This window comes from Podarcis tiliguerta (genome assembly GCF_965153285.1).
Source record: "Podarcis tiliguerta genome assembly, chromosome: 16".
In the NCBI taxonomy this organism is placed as follows: Eukaryota; Metazoa; Chordata; class Lepidosauria; order Squamata; family Lacertidae; genus Podarcis; species Podarcis tiliguerta.
Genome location: NC_139549.1, coordinates 14,471,270 through 14,485,661, shown reverse-complemented (window position 1 = coordinate 14,485,661; position 14,392 = coordinate 14,471,270). Strand labels below are relative to the sequence as shown.

Genomic DNA, 14,392 nt, shown 5'->3' with positions numbered 1-14,392 from the left:
GCTATCCCCACAATGCAAAATATGTGTCAGAATAAAGGCTCATTGAACTGAGCAAGATTTACTTCCCGGTAGGCAATGTGGCGAAAATCACTTTTAATAGTTAAATAAGAATATAAAGGATATGTTTATAGACCCCCCCCCCCCACCAACAGGGTCTTTGTCTGTCTATACTGGTGTTATTTATATGCATTTGATCAATAAACAAAGTATTTCTGTGTTAAGAAATTGTAGTTTATATTTATTAACAGCAAAACATGACTCAGCAATGGTGTAACACTCTTCCCCCTCTAGGAGAGAGGACATCAAACAGCAACAAGTTTAGTTTAAAGAAACTAAAGGTGCAAGGGAAAAAAACACAAGAAAAGTTCCAGTAGCTTATTGGATGCAGTTATATTTTGGGTGGGGAGCATGTAGCCTTCCAGATGTTGTGAAACTACAAATCCCATCCACCCTGCTGGCAAATGGAAAGCCAGAGTGCCAACCCTCCCCGTCCTTCCATTACATTTTCTTCTCTCTCTCTCTCTCCTACATCTCCTAAGCATTGAAGGCTAGAGTGTCTCTCCCTGGCTCCAGATTCCCATTCAAAATCTAGGATAGGACCCATTCACCCACTTGCTCTAATAATGTTGACATCCTTGCCTTCTTTGGGAACACCTCCTGGCCCCGTTTGCGTCATCAAAGTTCCCCCAAAAGCCCAGCTCCAGGAATCGGCGCTCAAGAAGGCTCGGAAGACGGAAGAAGGCAGCCTTTTACTCCGTTGCCGAACCTGCCCCTTTCTTGTTCCTGGAAAAAGTGACCCGGGTAAGATAACCCTGGCTGGTCCTCTTCCGTAACATGCAGTGGCTGCTGTGAAGAAGGACCAGGGGTTAAAGGGCGCCCAGCTTGACCCATAAGCTCCTCCTTCTTGCTCTGGGGTATGCTGTAAGTTTCCAACCTCGCTGGAGCCTGTGAGGAATCTTGAGGGAAAGGGTTGCGGTTGGGTAACTGGCTTTTCCCACCGGGGACAGGAGGGTGGGGCAGATTCTTTTTCTTCTTTTTCCCAACGGGAATGGGGGGCGGTGGGACCGCCGGGGGGGACAGGGGGCTGACAGCCTCTGTGGACACTTGGACCTTGACGTTGTTCTTGAAGCGCTGGCGCCGGGTGCCCACATCCTTGTGCAGAGTTCCGTCAGCTGGCGGGGGGGTTGGAATATCATGGGATCTGGCAGGTTGTCCACAAACCAGCTTTGCACAGCTCCCCACCTGGGTGTCGCTCGTGGGGCCCTTGTCCGGGCCGGAAAGAGGCACCGGGGGAATAGGCCTGCTGAAATCCTTAGTGTTCAGGGATGAGCTCCAAAATTCTGGAGGCAGGGAATGAGGATAAAAAGAGAGAGAACAAACTGTGTTAAAAAAGCATTTGCTGGGTGCTCAAAGCTCTAGCCTGGCTATGATTATCTTTGTCAGGCCAGAAAAAAGAAGAAGGTGGAGATGCATTGGTTGTGGTTGCTAGGCAACCACTGGGAGCAACCTGCATCCATCAGTGACTAATATTGTTAGGAAGCAGTTTTATACTTGAGCCACATCTGCACCTTTATATTTAAGAGTTGTACTGTACTGCTTTAAACAGTCATGGCTTCCCCTCAAAGAATCCTGGGGAACTGTAGTTTATGGTTCCTGAAAGATATTGAGAGACCCCCGCCCCTCTTCCCCTCAAAAAGCTGCATTCAACAAACTGCAGTTCCCATAATTATTTGCGGGGAGCTACAACTGTTAAAGAGGCATAATACGGCTTTCAGTGAGTGCAGAAGTGGCCTTGATCAGTACAGTGTTACCTCAGGTTAATAACTTAATTCGTTCTGGAGGTCCGTTCTTAACCTGAAACTGTTCTTAACCTGAGGTACCACTTTAGCCAATGGGGCCTCCCAGCACCGCTGTGACACAATTTCTGTTCTCGTCCTGAAGCAAAGTTCTTAACCCGAGGTACTATTTCTGGGTTAGCGGAGTCTGTAACCTGAAGCATCTGTAACCTGAGGTGCCACTGTAATGTTTCTTGGGGGATCATCTGGCTGGATGTGGCCTCCCAGACCTCTCTGTTTGGCCTTTGGGATTCCCCCAGGCCTTGCCTCTGACTTGCCCTGCCTCGCACCCCCCTTGAGTGTCTTTTGCCTGGCTGAAAATCTGCCCTAGAGCTCTTGCTTGGATGAAAGTCAGGGAAGGGAGGTGTCTCTGGAAACTTAGCCAACTGTAGGATTAGTTGCTCCACCCACTTTTCCCACTGGCTCCGCCCACTTTTGGTAAGTGGACCTCAGGAAATAATGCAGCCCGTGAGATGGAGAAGGTTCTCCACCCCTGACATCCCCTGTCACTGAGCTGTGTATCCCCCACCCCTGTCAAGGAGCCTAGGAGGTTAAAAGCCAGGCAGGTGAGTGTGGGGTGCTGAAGTGGGGCTGCTGTTCAGGGGTTTGGTGCTGGATGGAGATTTCTACCACCGAGTCAACACTGAGCCACTCACCAAGCCCCAAGTGAGCGATGGCCTCCAGCTGCTGGCAGGATGAGGCCTCCCAGATGAGCAGAGGAAGGCGCAGAGAGAGAGGGAGGATGTCCCTGAGGCAGGGGGAGGGAAGAAGAGAAAGTCTGTCAAAACTCAGCCAGAACTTTGAAGAAAAAACAATGCACTTGGAAACCAGAAACCAGAACATTCAATTTATATCTTTTTCTAAGCGGGAAATCATAGAATCATAGATTTGGAAGGGACCACAAGAGTAATCTAGTCCAACCTCCTGCAGTGCAGAAATCTTTCATCCAACATGGGGTCGTGGGCGTAGCCAGGATTTTTGTTAGGGGGGGCAGAACCGATGTGATTGGTCAGTTAGTTAAGTTTTTCTATTGTTTTACTTGATGGGGGGGCAGCTGCCCCCTGCCCCCCCTTGGCTACACCCATGACTGGGGCTCGAACCCACAACCCTGAGATTAACATCTGGAAAGTCACTCCCAACACCCGGAGGGTCACAAGTTCCCCATCCCTGGGCTACACTGACCAGCATTCCAGAGTTTCAGGCGGTGTCTTTCACAGTCACACCTGGCCATACCTGCAGTGATTGTGCTCAACCCCTGTGCCCTGACACTTCCCCCAAAAGCTGACATTTTAAAAGAAAATGGTCAGATAGGAGCACTAGACAATTCACTCAAGGACCTTCTCCCCTCACACACACACACACACATATATATATATATATATATATATATTCAGGAGTCTTGGTTGTCATTGAACCACCATAGGGGATAATGGTGGTCTCCAAAGGTGGCAAGCCACTTACGGGGTTATGCAGTAGGAAGCAATGAGGTGCAGGAGGCTGGGGAAGGTCAAATCCGAGCCCTCTAGGAAGATGACTGGAGAACATAAGAAACGGATGGAGAAAAGTTAACCCTGGGCCAGAGTTGGGACGAATTTCCTCCCCAAAATTCTCCTTCATAAAAGTTATTCCCAGAACACTTGAATAATCCCCCAAACATGGAGGGCAAACGTATACACCACTCTCACCTGCACGCTCCTGGCATAAGCAATGGGTCGTCACAAAAGCCGGCGATGAATTGTCGGGGAGGCGTAAACACAGGACTTGACATTGCCGCGTATTTGATCTCCGCACTAAAAATGTCTGGGAGTGGGGAGAAGGGGGAAGAGAAGCACGAAAGCAGGTTAAGGTAGGCTATAATAACAGGGACACACAGACAGCAGCATCATTAAGTGGGAAGAGGTTCCAAATGCTAACTTTTAAAAAAATGCAAGCTCTGTAGGAAATAGAATATACCAAGAAAGCACGGCTGCATTTAGATTACCCTTTTTGGCAGGTGGGATGCTGGTGTTGTAAATTTCCTGTATGAGCGAAGGGATTAAAGTAGATGGCGTGTGAGGCCCACTCTGATTCTATGACCACAAGGAATTCTGGGAACTATAGTTTTTTAAGGGTGCTGAGAGTTGTTAGGAGGCCCCAATTCCCCTCACAGCACTACATTTTCCAGAGTCGCCTGTGAAGACGGATTGACGGTTAAACCGTTCTGGGAGTTCTGCCTTCTCACTTTTGTGGAAACGGATACATCCAACAGGTGAAGCTGTCTCCCTCACAAATGCATTCCTACACTGCAGCCTGAATTTCAGACGTTCAGGTGCTTCCTGAATGGAAAGGAGCCTCTGTCGAAAGGGAAACGTTGCAGCCCAAGCGGCAGAGGTCACTCAGAGTATGCTCAGAAGCACTATTCTCATCACTCCTATGCTCTAAAGTGGGGTGCTAATGACAAAACCCTGTCGATCCTCACCCCGGGTGGTTCACGCTGAAGGATGTGAAGTGCAGCAGCTGAGTTGATGCCCAGCTGGAGCCAAACTGGCTGAGTGAGGCGCAGTCGTCCCACGAGGCTGATGCTCCGGGGGGAGGCCACCGTCCCGTGCCGTGGGTTGGCATAAGGCTCGGGATAGTCGTAGATCGGGTTCCGAGTCATCCTGAGAGGGAACAAAAACCTCCCCTGAGTCCAGCGTGAGGAACTGAAAGGGGCGCAAACAACAGGCAACCCAAGAGACCTGCCCTGCTTAGCATGACTTTACTTTATTCCCTTATTTTTAAAAAATTAGATTTTGCAAGTTAATTCACACAAATGTTATTCTTGCAAAAGTTAAAATTTTACACAGGATTCTTCCAAATCCTAGGACTTCCCTCCTCCCCCCTGTGGGTTCTTTAAATAACTTTTTCTACTGCGTATTATAAATCCATCTAGTTAACCGTCCTCCAGTGTATCCAAAGTCTATGTATCATTGCAAGAGTTATTTAAAGCCTGCCAAGTGTTTACAGTGGTCTTTCAAATACAGTCTATATTTGCCCCACTCTCTGTTGAAGTTTTGGTCCTCCTGATTTCTGATTTCCCTGGTCAATCTTGCCATCTCTGCATAGTCTAATAATTTCATCTGCCAGTCTTACTTTATTCCATTTCTATCCTGTGACATCACGCATGTTGGGAGGAGGCTGCAAGGCCTGCTGCCACCGCAGGGAGATCCCGCGAGGCCTGGCCCCTCAAGATTGGCGGGGGCTCAGCCCTGTCCCAACATACTTTGAGGGGTGTCCGCAAGCCCATAGATTTGGTGCCTGTGGCTTTTGAAGCACATTTGAAGTGCATGTTTCCCCCTCAGAGAATTATGGGCGCTGTAGTTAGTCTGTTAAGGTTTGCTGAGAATAGTAACTGTGAGGGGTAAATAGCAGTGCCAGGAATTCTGAGGAAAAGAATGTGCTTGAAAGGCATTGCTGTATACGCAGCCTTTGAGTGTATACTTGTGGCTGAAATGTGACAGAGCACCTGGGGCATAGGAAGCTGTCTTGCATGGCGTCTAAAGGCTGGTCCGCCTAGCTCAGTATTGTCTATGCTGACTCAGTGGCAGACCTACATTTTTGGGGCCCTGAAGCTTGAACTGTCCTGGGGGCCCCTTCAAACCAGCAACGAGGTCTGGGTCACCACTGTTATTGTCTTCGGTGGTGGTGTTCCACGACAGATCACTACACTTTTATAACATTGGTGCTACAGACTTGTTAAGTTGTGGGTGAACATATCAGATGACACAGCAATTCTTCAGACAGCTCTTGTTTATTCACAGGCCAGAACAGAACTGAACTGAAGGGTTCAGCCAGCCTGCTTATATAGAGCTCCACTACAACGCAACAGTAACCACTTTCTGTAACTATCCAATCACTGAACGTCACTTTCAATTCCTTATTTGCATATGTGGACCTGAGTGAAAACTATCTACAGTACTCCCCTGTTGGCCCAGGGTGAGAACTTCAGTACATAACAGGACTCAAACTAGTTTAAATATAGACAACAACAAAATGAGTCAATTTGAGTTGTGCGACTCAGATTGGGTCTACCAGACCCGCATTTTTTAAGCAACGTGGGCAAAAGTCGCTTCTGGGGCCCCTTCAGGATTGAGGGTCTCTGAAGCTTAAGCTTCATTGGTTTCACAGTAGATCCATTCCTACACTGGCCGGCAGCAACTCTCCAGCAGAGAAAGGTCTTCCCCAGCCCTACCTCGAAAGAGAGAGAGAGAGAGAGAGAGAGAGAGAGAGAGAGAGAAATCAAGGGGAGGGGAGAGGGAAGGATATCTGGCAGGCACCAAGGAAGGCCCACAGACTATGTGTGCCCATGGCTGACCACATTATATAGCCCACCAACTTGGATCAATTCATGAAGGACAAGGAAATCAAAGGACACTAGCAGCCACAATGGCCCTTTTCTTCCTCCACTGTCAAGAGGCAGTATGGCTCTGAATGATAGAAGTTACTGGAAATCGCAAGTGGGTCGAGTGCTCTTTCCTTTGGATCTTGCTTTCAGGATTTCCAGATGTATCTGGTTGGCTAGTGTGAGAACAGGATAATGAACTTAGATGGGTCTTTGGCCCTGATCCTCTTTTTATGTTAGATGGAGAAACAGCTCCGTCCTATGCGTTTTATTTTCATGCTCTGCAGAAATCCAACAGGTGCAGATTATCCTTGTGTGGAAATACCTGTTGAGTTTCTGCAGCACCGTCGCATTGGTGTTTTTTTTTTAAGCACAGGAACATGCCAGGGAGGGGAAAGTTGCCACCCTCTGCAGAGACACAGCTGGATCGGACATGAGCTGAAGGCGGGAGCCATCCTCGAGCTGTTACAAAACACAGCGGGGGCGAGAGACGAGAAAGTAAGGCAGTCTATGAATCAGCTCCGTGGCATGAGAAGCTGCAATTTGGAGAGGGGAGGAGCACAGCTTTGAGTGGATCACTTAGCAGCTGCCCTGCCCCACAGGGGGAAGGAGAAGCCTGTGGAAATGGGCCTCCCGCCGGTGTGGGGAGAGCTAACCCCTTTGTCCTCACCCCCAACCCAAAACAAAGCTGAAAAAGCTTCTCACTTTAGCTTAACGACCCCCTTTGTTCCATTTGCCATCTCTCCCACCCACAAACAGTCCCGATGCAGACTGCCAGTTCCTTAACCACCATCACATGTATAAAGCACATGGCATTTTCCATGTGCTATCAATACATTTTTTTACAATAAAATAAGGCGGTTTCCTGAATGCAGGCTCAGCCATCTCAAAGGCATGACACAGAAGGAAAAGGAATGGGGAGGGAAGAGGAAAGCAAGCATGGGAACAGGGTGATGGAAGGAGTCTGGTTAAATCTCCCCCTAGCTGTGATATTCTTGCTTATGGCTTTCGTTTAGCTAATTTGGCAGCTCACGGGAAAATAAAAACAGCAACAATAAAATACACTAAAACGCCTTTAAAATAATGATGCAGGAATCATACATGACAGATGACCATCCAGCGCTGAGGGCCTTCTAGCAGTTCCCTTGCTGCAAGAAGTGAGGTTACAGGGAACCAGGCAGAGGGCCTTCTCGGCAGTGGTGCCCACCCTGTGGAACACCCTCCTATCAGATGTCACGGAAATAAACAACTATCTGACTTTTAAAAGACATCTGAAGGCAGCCCTGTTTAGGGAAGTTTTTAATGTTTGAAGTTTTATTCTGTTTTTAATGTTCTGTTGGGAGCCGCCCAAAGTGGCTGGGGAAACCCAGATGGGCGGGGTATAAATAATAAAATTATTATTATTATTAAATATGTGTGAATGAACTATATTTCTTAAAGACACACCATTCTCCCCTGTGCCTCATTCCAAAGGAGCACAAAACCTGGTTAAGTGCCAAGGGCCCGCCAGCAACACGGGGGTTAGGAGTGAGATCTGTGTTTCCTAGAGGAGAAGGCCTGGGAGCTAAAGTGTGCCTGAAGTCAAAACAGTGAGAGGTCTGAATTTCAGCACTCCCTGAGCAGTTCCAGGGAATGGACCAGCAGGAGGAGAGACAAAAGAAAGCAGAAGCGACAAATTCGGTGAGATGAAAGCAGCGGCAAGCAGAGTGTGTGAGACAACAAGTGCTATATTCATGGCTGGCAATTCATAATAATAATACTAAACAGTCATCAAGGTCTCTCCTGAGCTGCAGTGCTTGTGGTTGGGGAAACCATGGGCCCTGGCAGTTCTACAATGTCCTCTTCTCAAAAAAACCCTCCTAATGGAGCCAATAGGAGTTTTCTTTCCCTCCCCACTGCAAGCCTAATTGTGGCACAAGAGGGGGAGGGGTGGAAGGTCACACAGGTAGGGAAGGGTTAATCTTTCATTTCCCAGCTATGGCACACAACCCCCAAACACACACACACATCCACCTCACACAATATTTAGGGGGTTTTTTTGGGGGGGAGGAACCTATCAGATCCACCTGATCCAATGGATCAGGCTAGGACTGATTTGAATCTCTTCTCAGCCACCCATAAAGCCCAACGGGTAACCTACCTGATTTGGTTGTGAGGCTAAAATGGGGAGGGGGGTAAACCACGTATGCCGCCTTGAGCTCCTAGTGTGGGAAAGCAAGATATAAATGTAAGAAACAAAAGAAAATGAAGTCTAACCTACCTCACAGGGTTGTTGGGAGGTGGGGGAAGAGAGCCACTCCAGGCGATGGGAACTTGAGCAAGTTAGCCAAAAATACTGGGCTCAGCTAGGCCAGGTTCCCATAGTACAGTTGGTAGAGCATGAGACTCTTGATCTTGGGGCCGTGGGTTTGAGCCCCGCATTGGGCAAGAAGATTCCTACATTCATACAGGGGGTTGGACTAGTGACCCTCATGTCCCTTCCAATTCTATAATTCTGTAATCCATCCCCACAACTCTTGACATGCACAGGGGGCGGGGCAGGAGTGACATCAACATAAGGCCAAAGATGAGGTGCAGAATCACATGCAAAGACATGTGGGAAGAGGGGAAGAGGAAGAATGGTGTTTCCTTCCTTCCTTCCTCCTGACCGTATAACTGGGGGCCCGGGATGGGGGCCTTTCAATTGGAGCTGGACAAGGCCTTGTTTGCCAATAATACACAAATCCTGGGCTGGGGAACCTGGTGGCCTCCAAACAGTAGACTCAACTCCCATCAGCCCTGCCAGCAAGGCCAGCGGTCAGGGATGGGTGTTTGTTTGTGTTGTTCATGAACATGCCCTGGCCAGCATCTTGAGCTCAGCAACCCAGGAACCAAACCTCCCACCTTTCACCAGTGAACACCAGTAAACCTGTTTCTGCAAACCCAACAGTCCCAGTGCCCAGGGACCATCTAAGATATAATAGCTGTGAGATGCCCCCCTGGGGACATGGGTAAGTATCCCGCTCAGTCCTACTCAGACAACCCTTTGAAATCAATGGCCACGCGACTGACTTAAGTTTTGATTTCAACGGGTCTATTAAGAGTAGGACTGAGCTGGATACAACCCTATGCATGCTGACTCAGGCACAACCCCCCACGAGTTCTGGAGTAGGGGGGCAGGTTAAGTGAGTTTAGGGTCAGGGCCAGTGTGGCTCAGCTTGTCAAGACTGCGATTTAGAAGACTTGGGTTCAAAATCCCCAGCCATGAAGCCTTGGGCCAGGTACAACTTCTCACCTTAAGTCTACCTCGCAGCGTTGTTGTAGGATAAAAAACGGGGAGGGAGAAAGTGCTGTGCGCCACATCATATCCCTTGGAGGAAAGGCAGGATATAAAATACTGCAGAATAAAATAAAGCTTTCCCAGTGCCCCCAGACACTAGCAACCCACTTAATCCAGAGTGACTCCCATCCTCCGGCGCCAGATACAGAAGGAGGCTTGTCCCTTCACCCCAGGGATGGGGGAACCGGCAACTGCTCCACAGATCTTGCTGAAATCCAGCTCTTCACAGCCAGTGGCTTAGAGTGGGGGGGGGTGCAGGGGGGGGGCCCGGCCGCACCGGGCGCAACATCTGGGAAGGGGGGCGCTCGCACTCGCTGCTCTCTGCCCTTACTAAAATCCACGGGTTAGGGGGCGCAAATTACTTGCCTCGCCCCGGGTGCTGACAACCCACGCTACGCCACTGTTCACAGCCCTGACCATTGGCCATACATGGGAGCTGGGTTTGAACAGCCCCTGGGGGAGCAACGGGAGAGTCTTAACTTTTTTCCTCCTCTGCCATGCGGCTGAGAAACCAGAGCTGGAAATGACCCCAGGAGTCTCAGCTCCCAGTTCCTTCCTGATCAGCAGCACACCCCTAGTGTAACATCCCCGCACAAAACACACGCGCAGCACACTTTCTAGCAACGGGACTACAAAGGCGGCTTCCACGTGACCAGCTGTATCCTTTAGACGGCACTGCCCTCCCCGAAGCAAGGAGTCCACAAACAAGGAAATCAACTGCTGCTGCGGGGAAGCGCCGTTGGCACCAGTTCCCAGCAATACAGTTTGGTCAATAGAGGAAGGGAGAGAATTCCCATCTACAACGCCCCCCCCCCAATCCAGGGTGCCCCAAGCAAGCCCCCCTCCCCATCCTCGCCACTCACCTCTTCTCTCTCCGGCAACTCCACGGCGTGCTCCTTTGCCTCCCCTATTGCACTCGGTTTCTCTCTCGGCTGCGCTCATCTCAGCTGCCTGAAGACGTCTTGGCTGAGATCCAGCTCCGGGGCGAGGCTTGGGCAAGCGGCACCGGGAAGGAGGGTGGGCACCTGGCTCTCAACAACAGACTCTTACTTCATGGGCTGAAATCTTGAGAAGGCTGAGCTCACCGCAGGGCTCCTGCCACGGAAGAGGCGGCTGGCTTTGCAAAATGCCAAGGAGTAGCAGCAGCAGCAGATTTCACAGAATCATAGAATGGTTGGAAGGGACCCCTGGGGTCATCTAGTCCAACCCCCTGCAATGCAGGAATCTTTTTGCCCAATGTGAAGCTCGAACTCACGACCCTGAGGTTTAGAGTCTCATGCTCTTACCAACTGAGCTATCCAGGTCAGTTTGATTGGAAATAGAAAAAGGGAAGGAAGCACAAAAGGGGGGAGTCTCTGAGCAAGTGCAGAGAGCCTTCCATGTTTCAACCCCCTCTGTAATAGCCTTTGCCACCCTAGGGCTCCCATGGTGATGGGATATGCAGCCAGAAACATCTGGAGAGTCCCAGACTGGCAAAGTTTGCTCCAGAAGTATTATTGTTTAGTAAAGGTAAAGGTACCCCTGCCCTTGCGGGCCAGTCATGTCCGACTCTAGGGTTGTGTGCCCATCTCACTTAAGAGGCCGGGGGCCAGCGCTGTCCGGCGACACTTCCGGGTCACGTGGCCAGAGTGACAAAGCTGCTCTGGAGAGCCGGCACCAGCGCAGCACACGGAAACGCCGTTTACCTTCCCACTATAAAGCGGTACCTATTTATCTACTTGCACTTAAGGGTGCTTTCGAACTGCTAGGTGGGCAGGAGCTGGGACCGAAAGACGGGAGCTCACCCCGCCGCGGGGATTCGAACCGCCGACCATGTGATCGGCAAGCCCTGGGCGCTGAGGTTTTACCCACAGCGCCACCCGCGTCCCTTATTATTGTTTAGTAGGGAAGGTTTATTCAGATTCCCACTCCCATTTTGTTCTTCTTGCTACTTCTCTAGGTTTGTCAGGGAGCCCTAGAATCGAAAATCAGTTCCCAGAGTTCAGCTCCTGAGTAATGAGAATCACAGAATCGTAGGCTTGGAAGGGACCTCAAGGGTCATCTAGTCCAACCCCCAGCAATGCAGGGATCACAGCTAAAAAAGAGAGAAATGATAATAATGACTTTCCAAACAGTCTAAGGTAGGCCAAGGAAGGCATTTTCTCTGAGTGCTACCTGGCCAGAGGTGCTAAACTGGAATCAAATTGCCATGCGCTCTGTTGACAGTACAGTTTTAAAATTATGTTGAAAGAGGCAAAACGTTTCTTTCATTAGGGTAATAAGGAAGCATTCAATTTCCAACACTTTCCAAACAGGCCTGCAAAATAGCACTGCATGGAACCCTGGAAAACATCTGCCAGTTGGGGACAATACTGAGCTAGTGGTTTAAACCAGCTCTTTATTCAGAATCGTGAGGACAAGAATCTGATGTCATTTTTAGGGGAAGGGCCACAGAACAGTCCCTGGTTCAGTCCCTGGCAGCAACAGGTAGGACTGGGAAAGAGACACTGTGTGAAACCCTAGACGGCAGCTGCCGGTCAGTGCAGGCAAAACTAAATCCAATGGGCAAATGGTCTCACTTGTGGTAATTCCGGGTTTTGACTCGTCCGTATCCTGAAAACATGCAACCTGAAGCGTCTGTAACCCGAGGTATGACTGTATAGCTTTCTGTACAGCAGCCTCATTGCTTTGAGTTGCCTGTTAAGCATTCAAATGGAAACCACTCATCCCAGCTAATAATGCGTGGGAAAGAATTTTCTTCATCTTCAGCAAAATATTTCATTTTGGCCATATGTTTTTTTGTTTTGTCTTCTTGAAGATTATCTTGGTCAAAGCCTCTGCTCACAACCCTTAATAGGCTCTTCTTGTTTAGCCGCAATAAAGTTTTCCCATCTCTTCTGTTTTAGCACCTGAGAGTTTCTCGTTCGTTTCTGTGCTTTCTGAGAAGCAGCCCTTGTAAGCAAAGGAGAAATGGGCAGGAAAGAGACAGAACAAAGGTCTAGCCCAGCTTTGAAGAAAGAAGGAAGGAAGGAGCCACGGCGGGGAGTGGGTGGGGGGAGCGGGGTGGGGAAGGATCCGGTTGGTTGGTGGGAGTCAGGAATCCCTTTGAGTCTTTCTGCTTCTGTTCCAGATGCCTCGGCCAATTCCCTGGCAAAAACATCTTTAGAACTTAAGGAGAGCCCTGCAGGATGAGGCCAAACACCTGTGTAGTCCAGTATCCTGTTCTCACGGTGGCCAGCCAGATGATTTTGGGGAAGCCTGAAAGCAGGACCTGAGAGCAACAACAATTCTCTCCACTTACAGTTCCCAGCAACTAGAATTCAGGGGCCTGTTGCCTCTGACAGCCGAGGGAGAACAAAGTCATTATGGCTAGTAGCCATGGATACCCTTACCCTCCATGAATTTCATTAATCTTTTATATCAGTTGCCCAACACACACACACACACACACACACACGGCTGGGCATTTATATATATATATCCAAAACCATTTTGTGAAGTCAATTTTTTGCTATCAGTTTCATAATTTCTGACCTGGCAACATACCACAGATCACAATGTGTTTGGCTGTGTGCTATGCGAAAATCACAATGTGGGGGAAAACCTTGAAGCCAGCTGATGCTTCTCTTCGATTTCTGCAGCCCCTGTTAACTCTGATGGCTCAGCTCTCCCCTGCCTCACGCAGGCTGGGGGGGGGGGCAGAGAATCACAAGGGCAGGCACGGCAAAAATCACAAGATGGGAAAAACCGTGAAGCCAGCCAATGCCTCTCCATAGCTCCATGCTTATTTCAGGCATCGTGATCTATCGGTACCGTATTTTTCACTCTATAAGACACACTTTCCCCCTCCTAAAAAGTAAGAGGAAATGTGTGTGTGTCTTATGGAGTGAATGCAGGCTGTGCAGCTATCGCTGAAGCCAGAAGAGCAAAAGGGATTGGTGCGCACCGATCCCTTTTGCTCTCCTGGCTTCAGGGATAGCCCTGCAATGCCTCCTGAGCAAAGAGGGAGGAACGCTCCCTCTTTGCTCAGGAGGCTTTGCGTTGTTTTCTTGTTTCTTGTTTTCCTCCTCTAAAAACTAGGTGCATCTTACGGTCGGGTGAGTCTTATAGAAAGATACGGTATATCACGATGCTTAGATGGTGATATCTCGATGTTGAAAGCCAGTTATCGTCCCGCCCTACAGTTCGCCTCTATAATAGTCCCATCCTTATGTCAGACAGAATGGGACGCGGGTGGCGCTGTGGGTAAAAGCCTCAGCGCCTAGGACTTGCCGATTGAAAGGTCGATGGTTCGAATCCCCGCGGTGGGGTGAGCTCCCATCTTTCGGTCCCAGCTCCTGCCCACCTAGCAGTTCTAAAGCACCCTTAAGTGCAAGTAGATAAATAGGGACCACTTACTGGCGGGAAGGTAAACGGCGTTCCGTGTGCGGCTCTGGCTCGCCAGAGCAGCGATGTCATGCTGGCCACGTGACCCGGAAGTGTCTGCGGACAGCGCTGGCTCCCGGCCTATAGAGTGAGATGAGCGCACAACCCTAGAGTCTGGCAAGACTGGCCCGTTTGGGCAGGGGTACCTTTACCTTTTACCTATGTCAGACATTGTGATTTATCCATATATTGCAATGTTTAGCTGATGATATATTACGTTGCTCAAAACCAGGTATCGCCCGGCCTTACAGATACCACCACTGCTACAGCCTCCTCATAAGTAACAGGGAAGTGGTCAGGACAGTGGTAACCAACCGAATGTTTGGAACTCCCATCAGCCCCAGCAAGCATGGACAATAATATGAGGACAATGGAGGTTGTAGGGTTTGCGATCTGCCTTCTAACTGCCATCTCTCCCTCCCCTCCCCTTCCTCCCACCCCACCCCAAAGCAGCATTTCCCCCCTTCTCAGTCC

At 49.6% G+C, this 14,392-nt stretch overlaps 1 protein-coding gene across 3 annotated transcripts; it reads right to left on the bottom strand.

The window, feature by feature from the left end:
- Positions 1 to 209: 209 nt before the first annotated feature.
- On the bottom strand, positions 210 to 10,932 carry RIN1 (Ras and Rab interactor 1). 3 transcript variants are annotated; one of them, XM_083417005.1, is made up of 7 exons: positions 10,378 to 10,932; positions 9,470 to 9,544; positions 4,294 to 4,474; positions 3,521 to 3,635; positions 3,297 to 3,369; positions 2,492 to 2,583; positions 210 to 1,340 (listed from the first exon to the last, which is right to left on the bottom strand). In XM_083417005.1, the coding sequence occupies exons 2-7, from the start codon at positions 9,538 to 9,540 to the stop codon at positions 715 to 717; spliced, it is 1,158 nt and encodes a 385-aa protein (XP_083273131.1). In that variant the 5' UTR covers positions 9,541 to 9,544; positions 10,378 to 10,932; the 3' UTR covers positions 210 to 714. The 3 variants fall into 3 exon arrangements, with proteins under 3 accessions (XP_083273131.1, XP_083273133.1, XP_083273132.1); XM_083417007.1 differs by lacking the exon at positions 9,470 to 9,544 and adding an exon at positions 8,336 to 8,396 and having other exon boundaries at positions 10,378 to 10,919; XM_083417006.1 differs by lacking the exon at positions 9,470 to 9,544 and having other exon boundaries at positions 10,378 to 10,909.
- Positions 10,933 to 14,392: the final 3,460 nt, after the last annotated feature.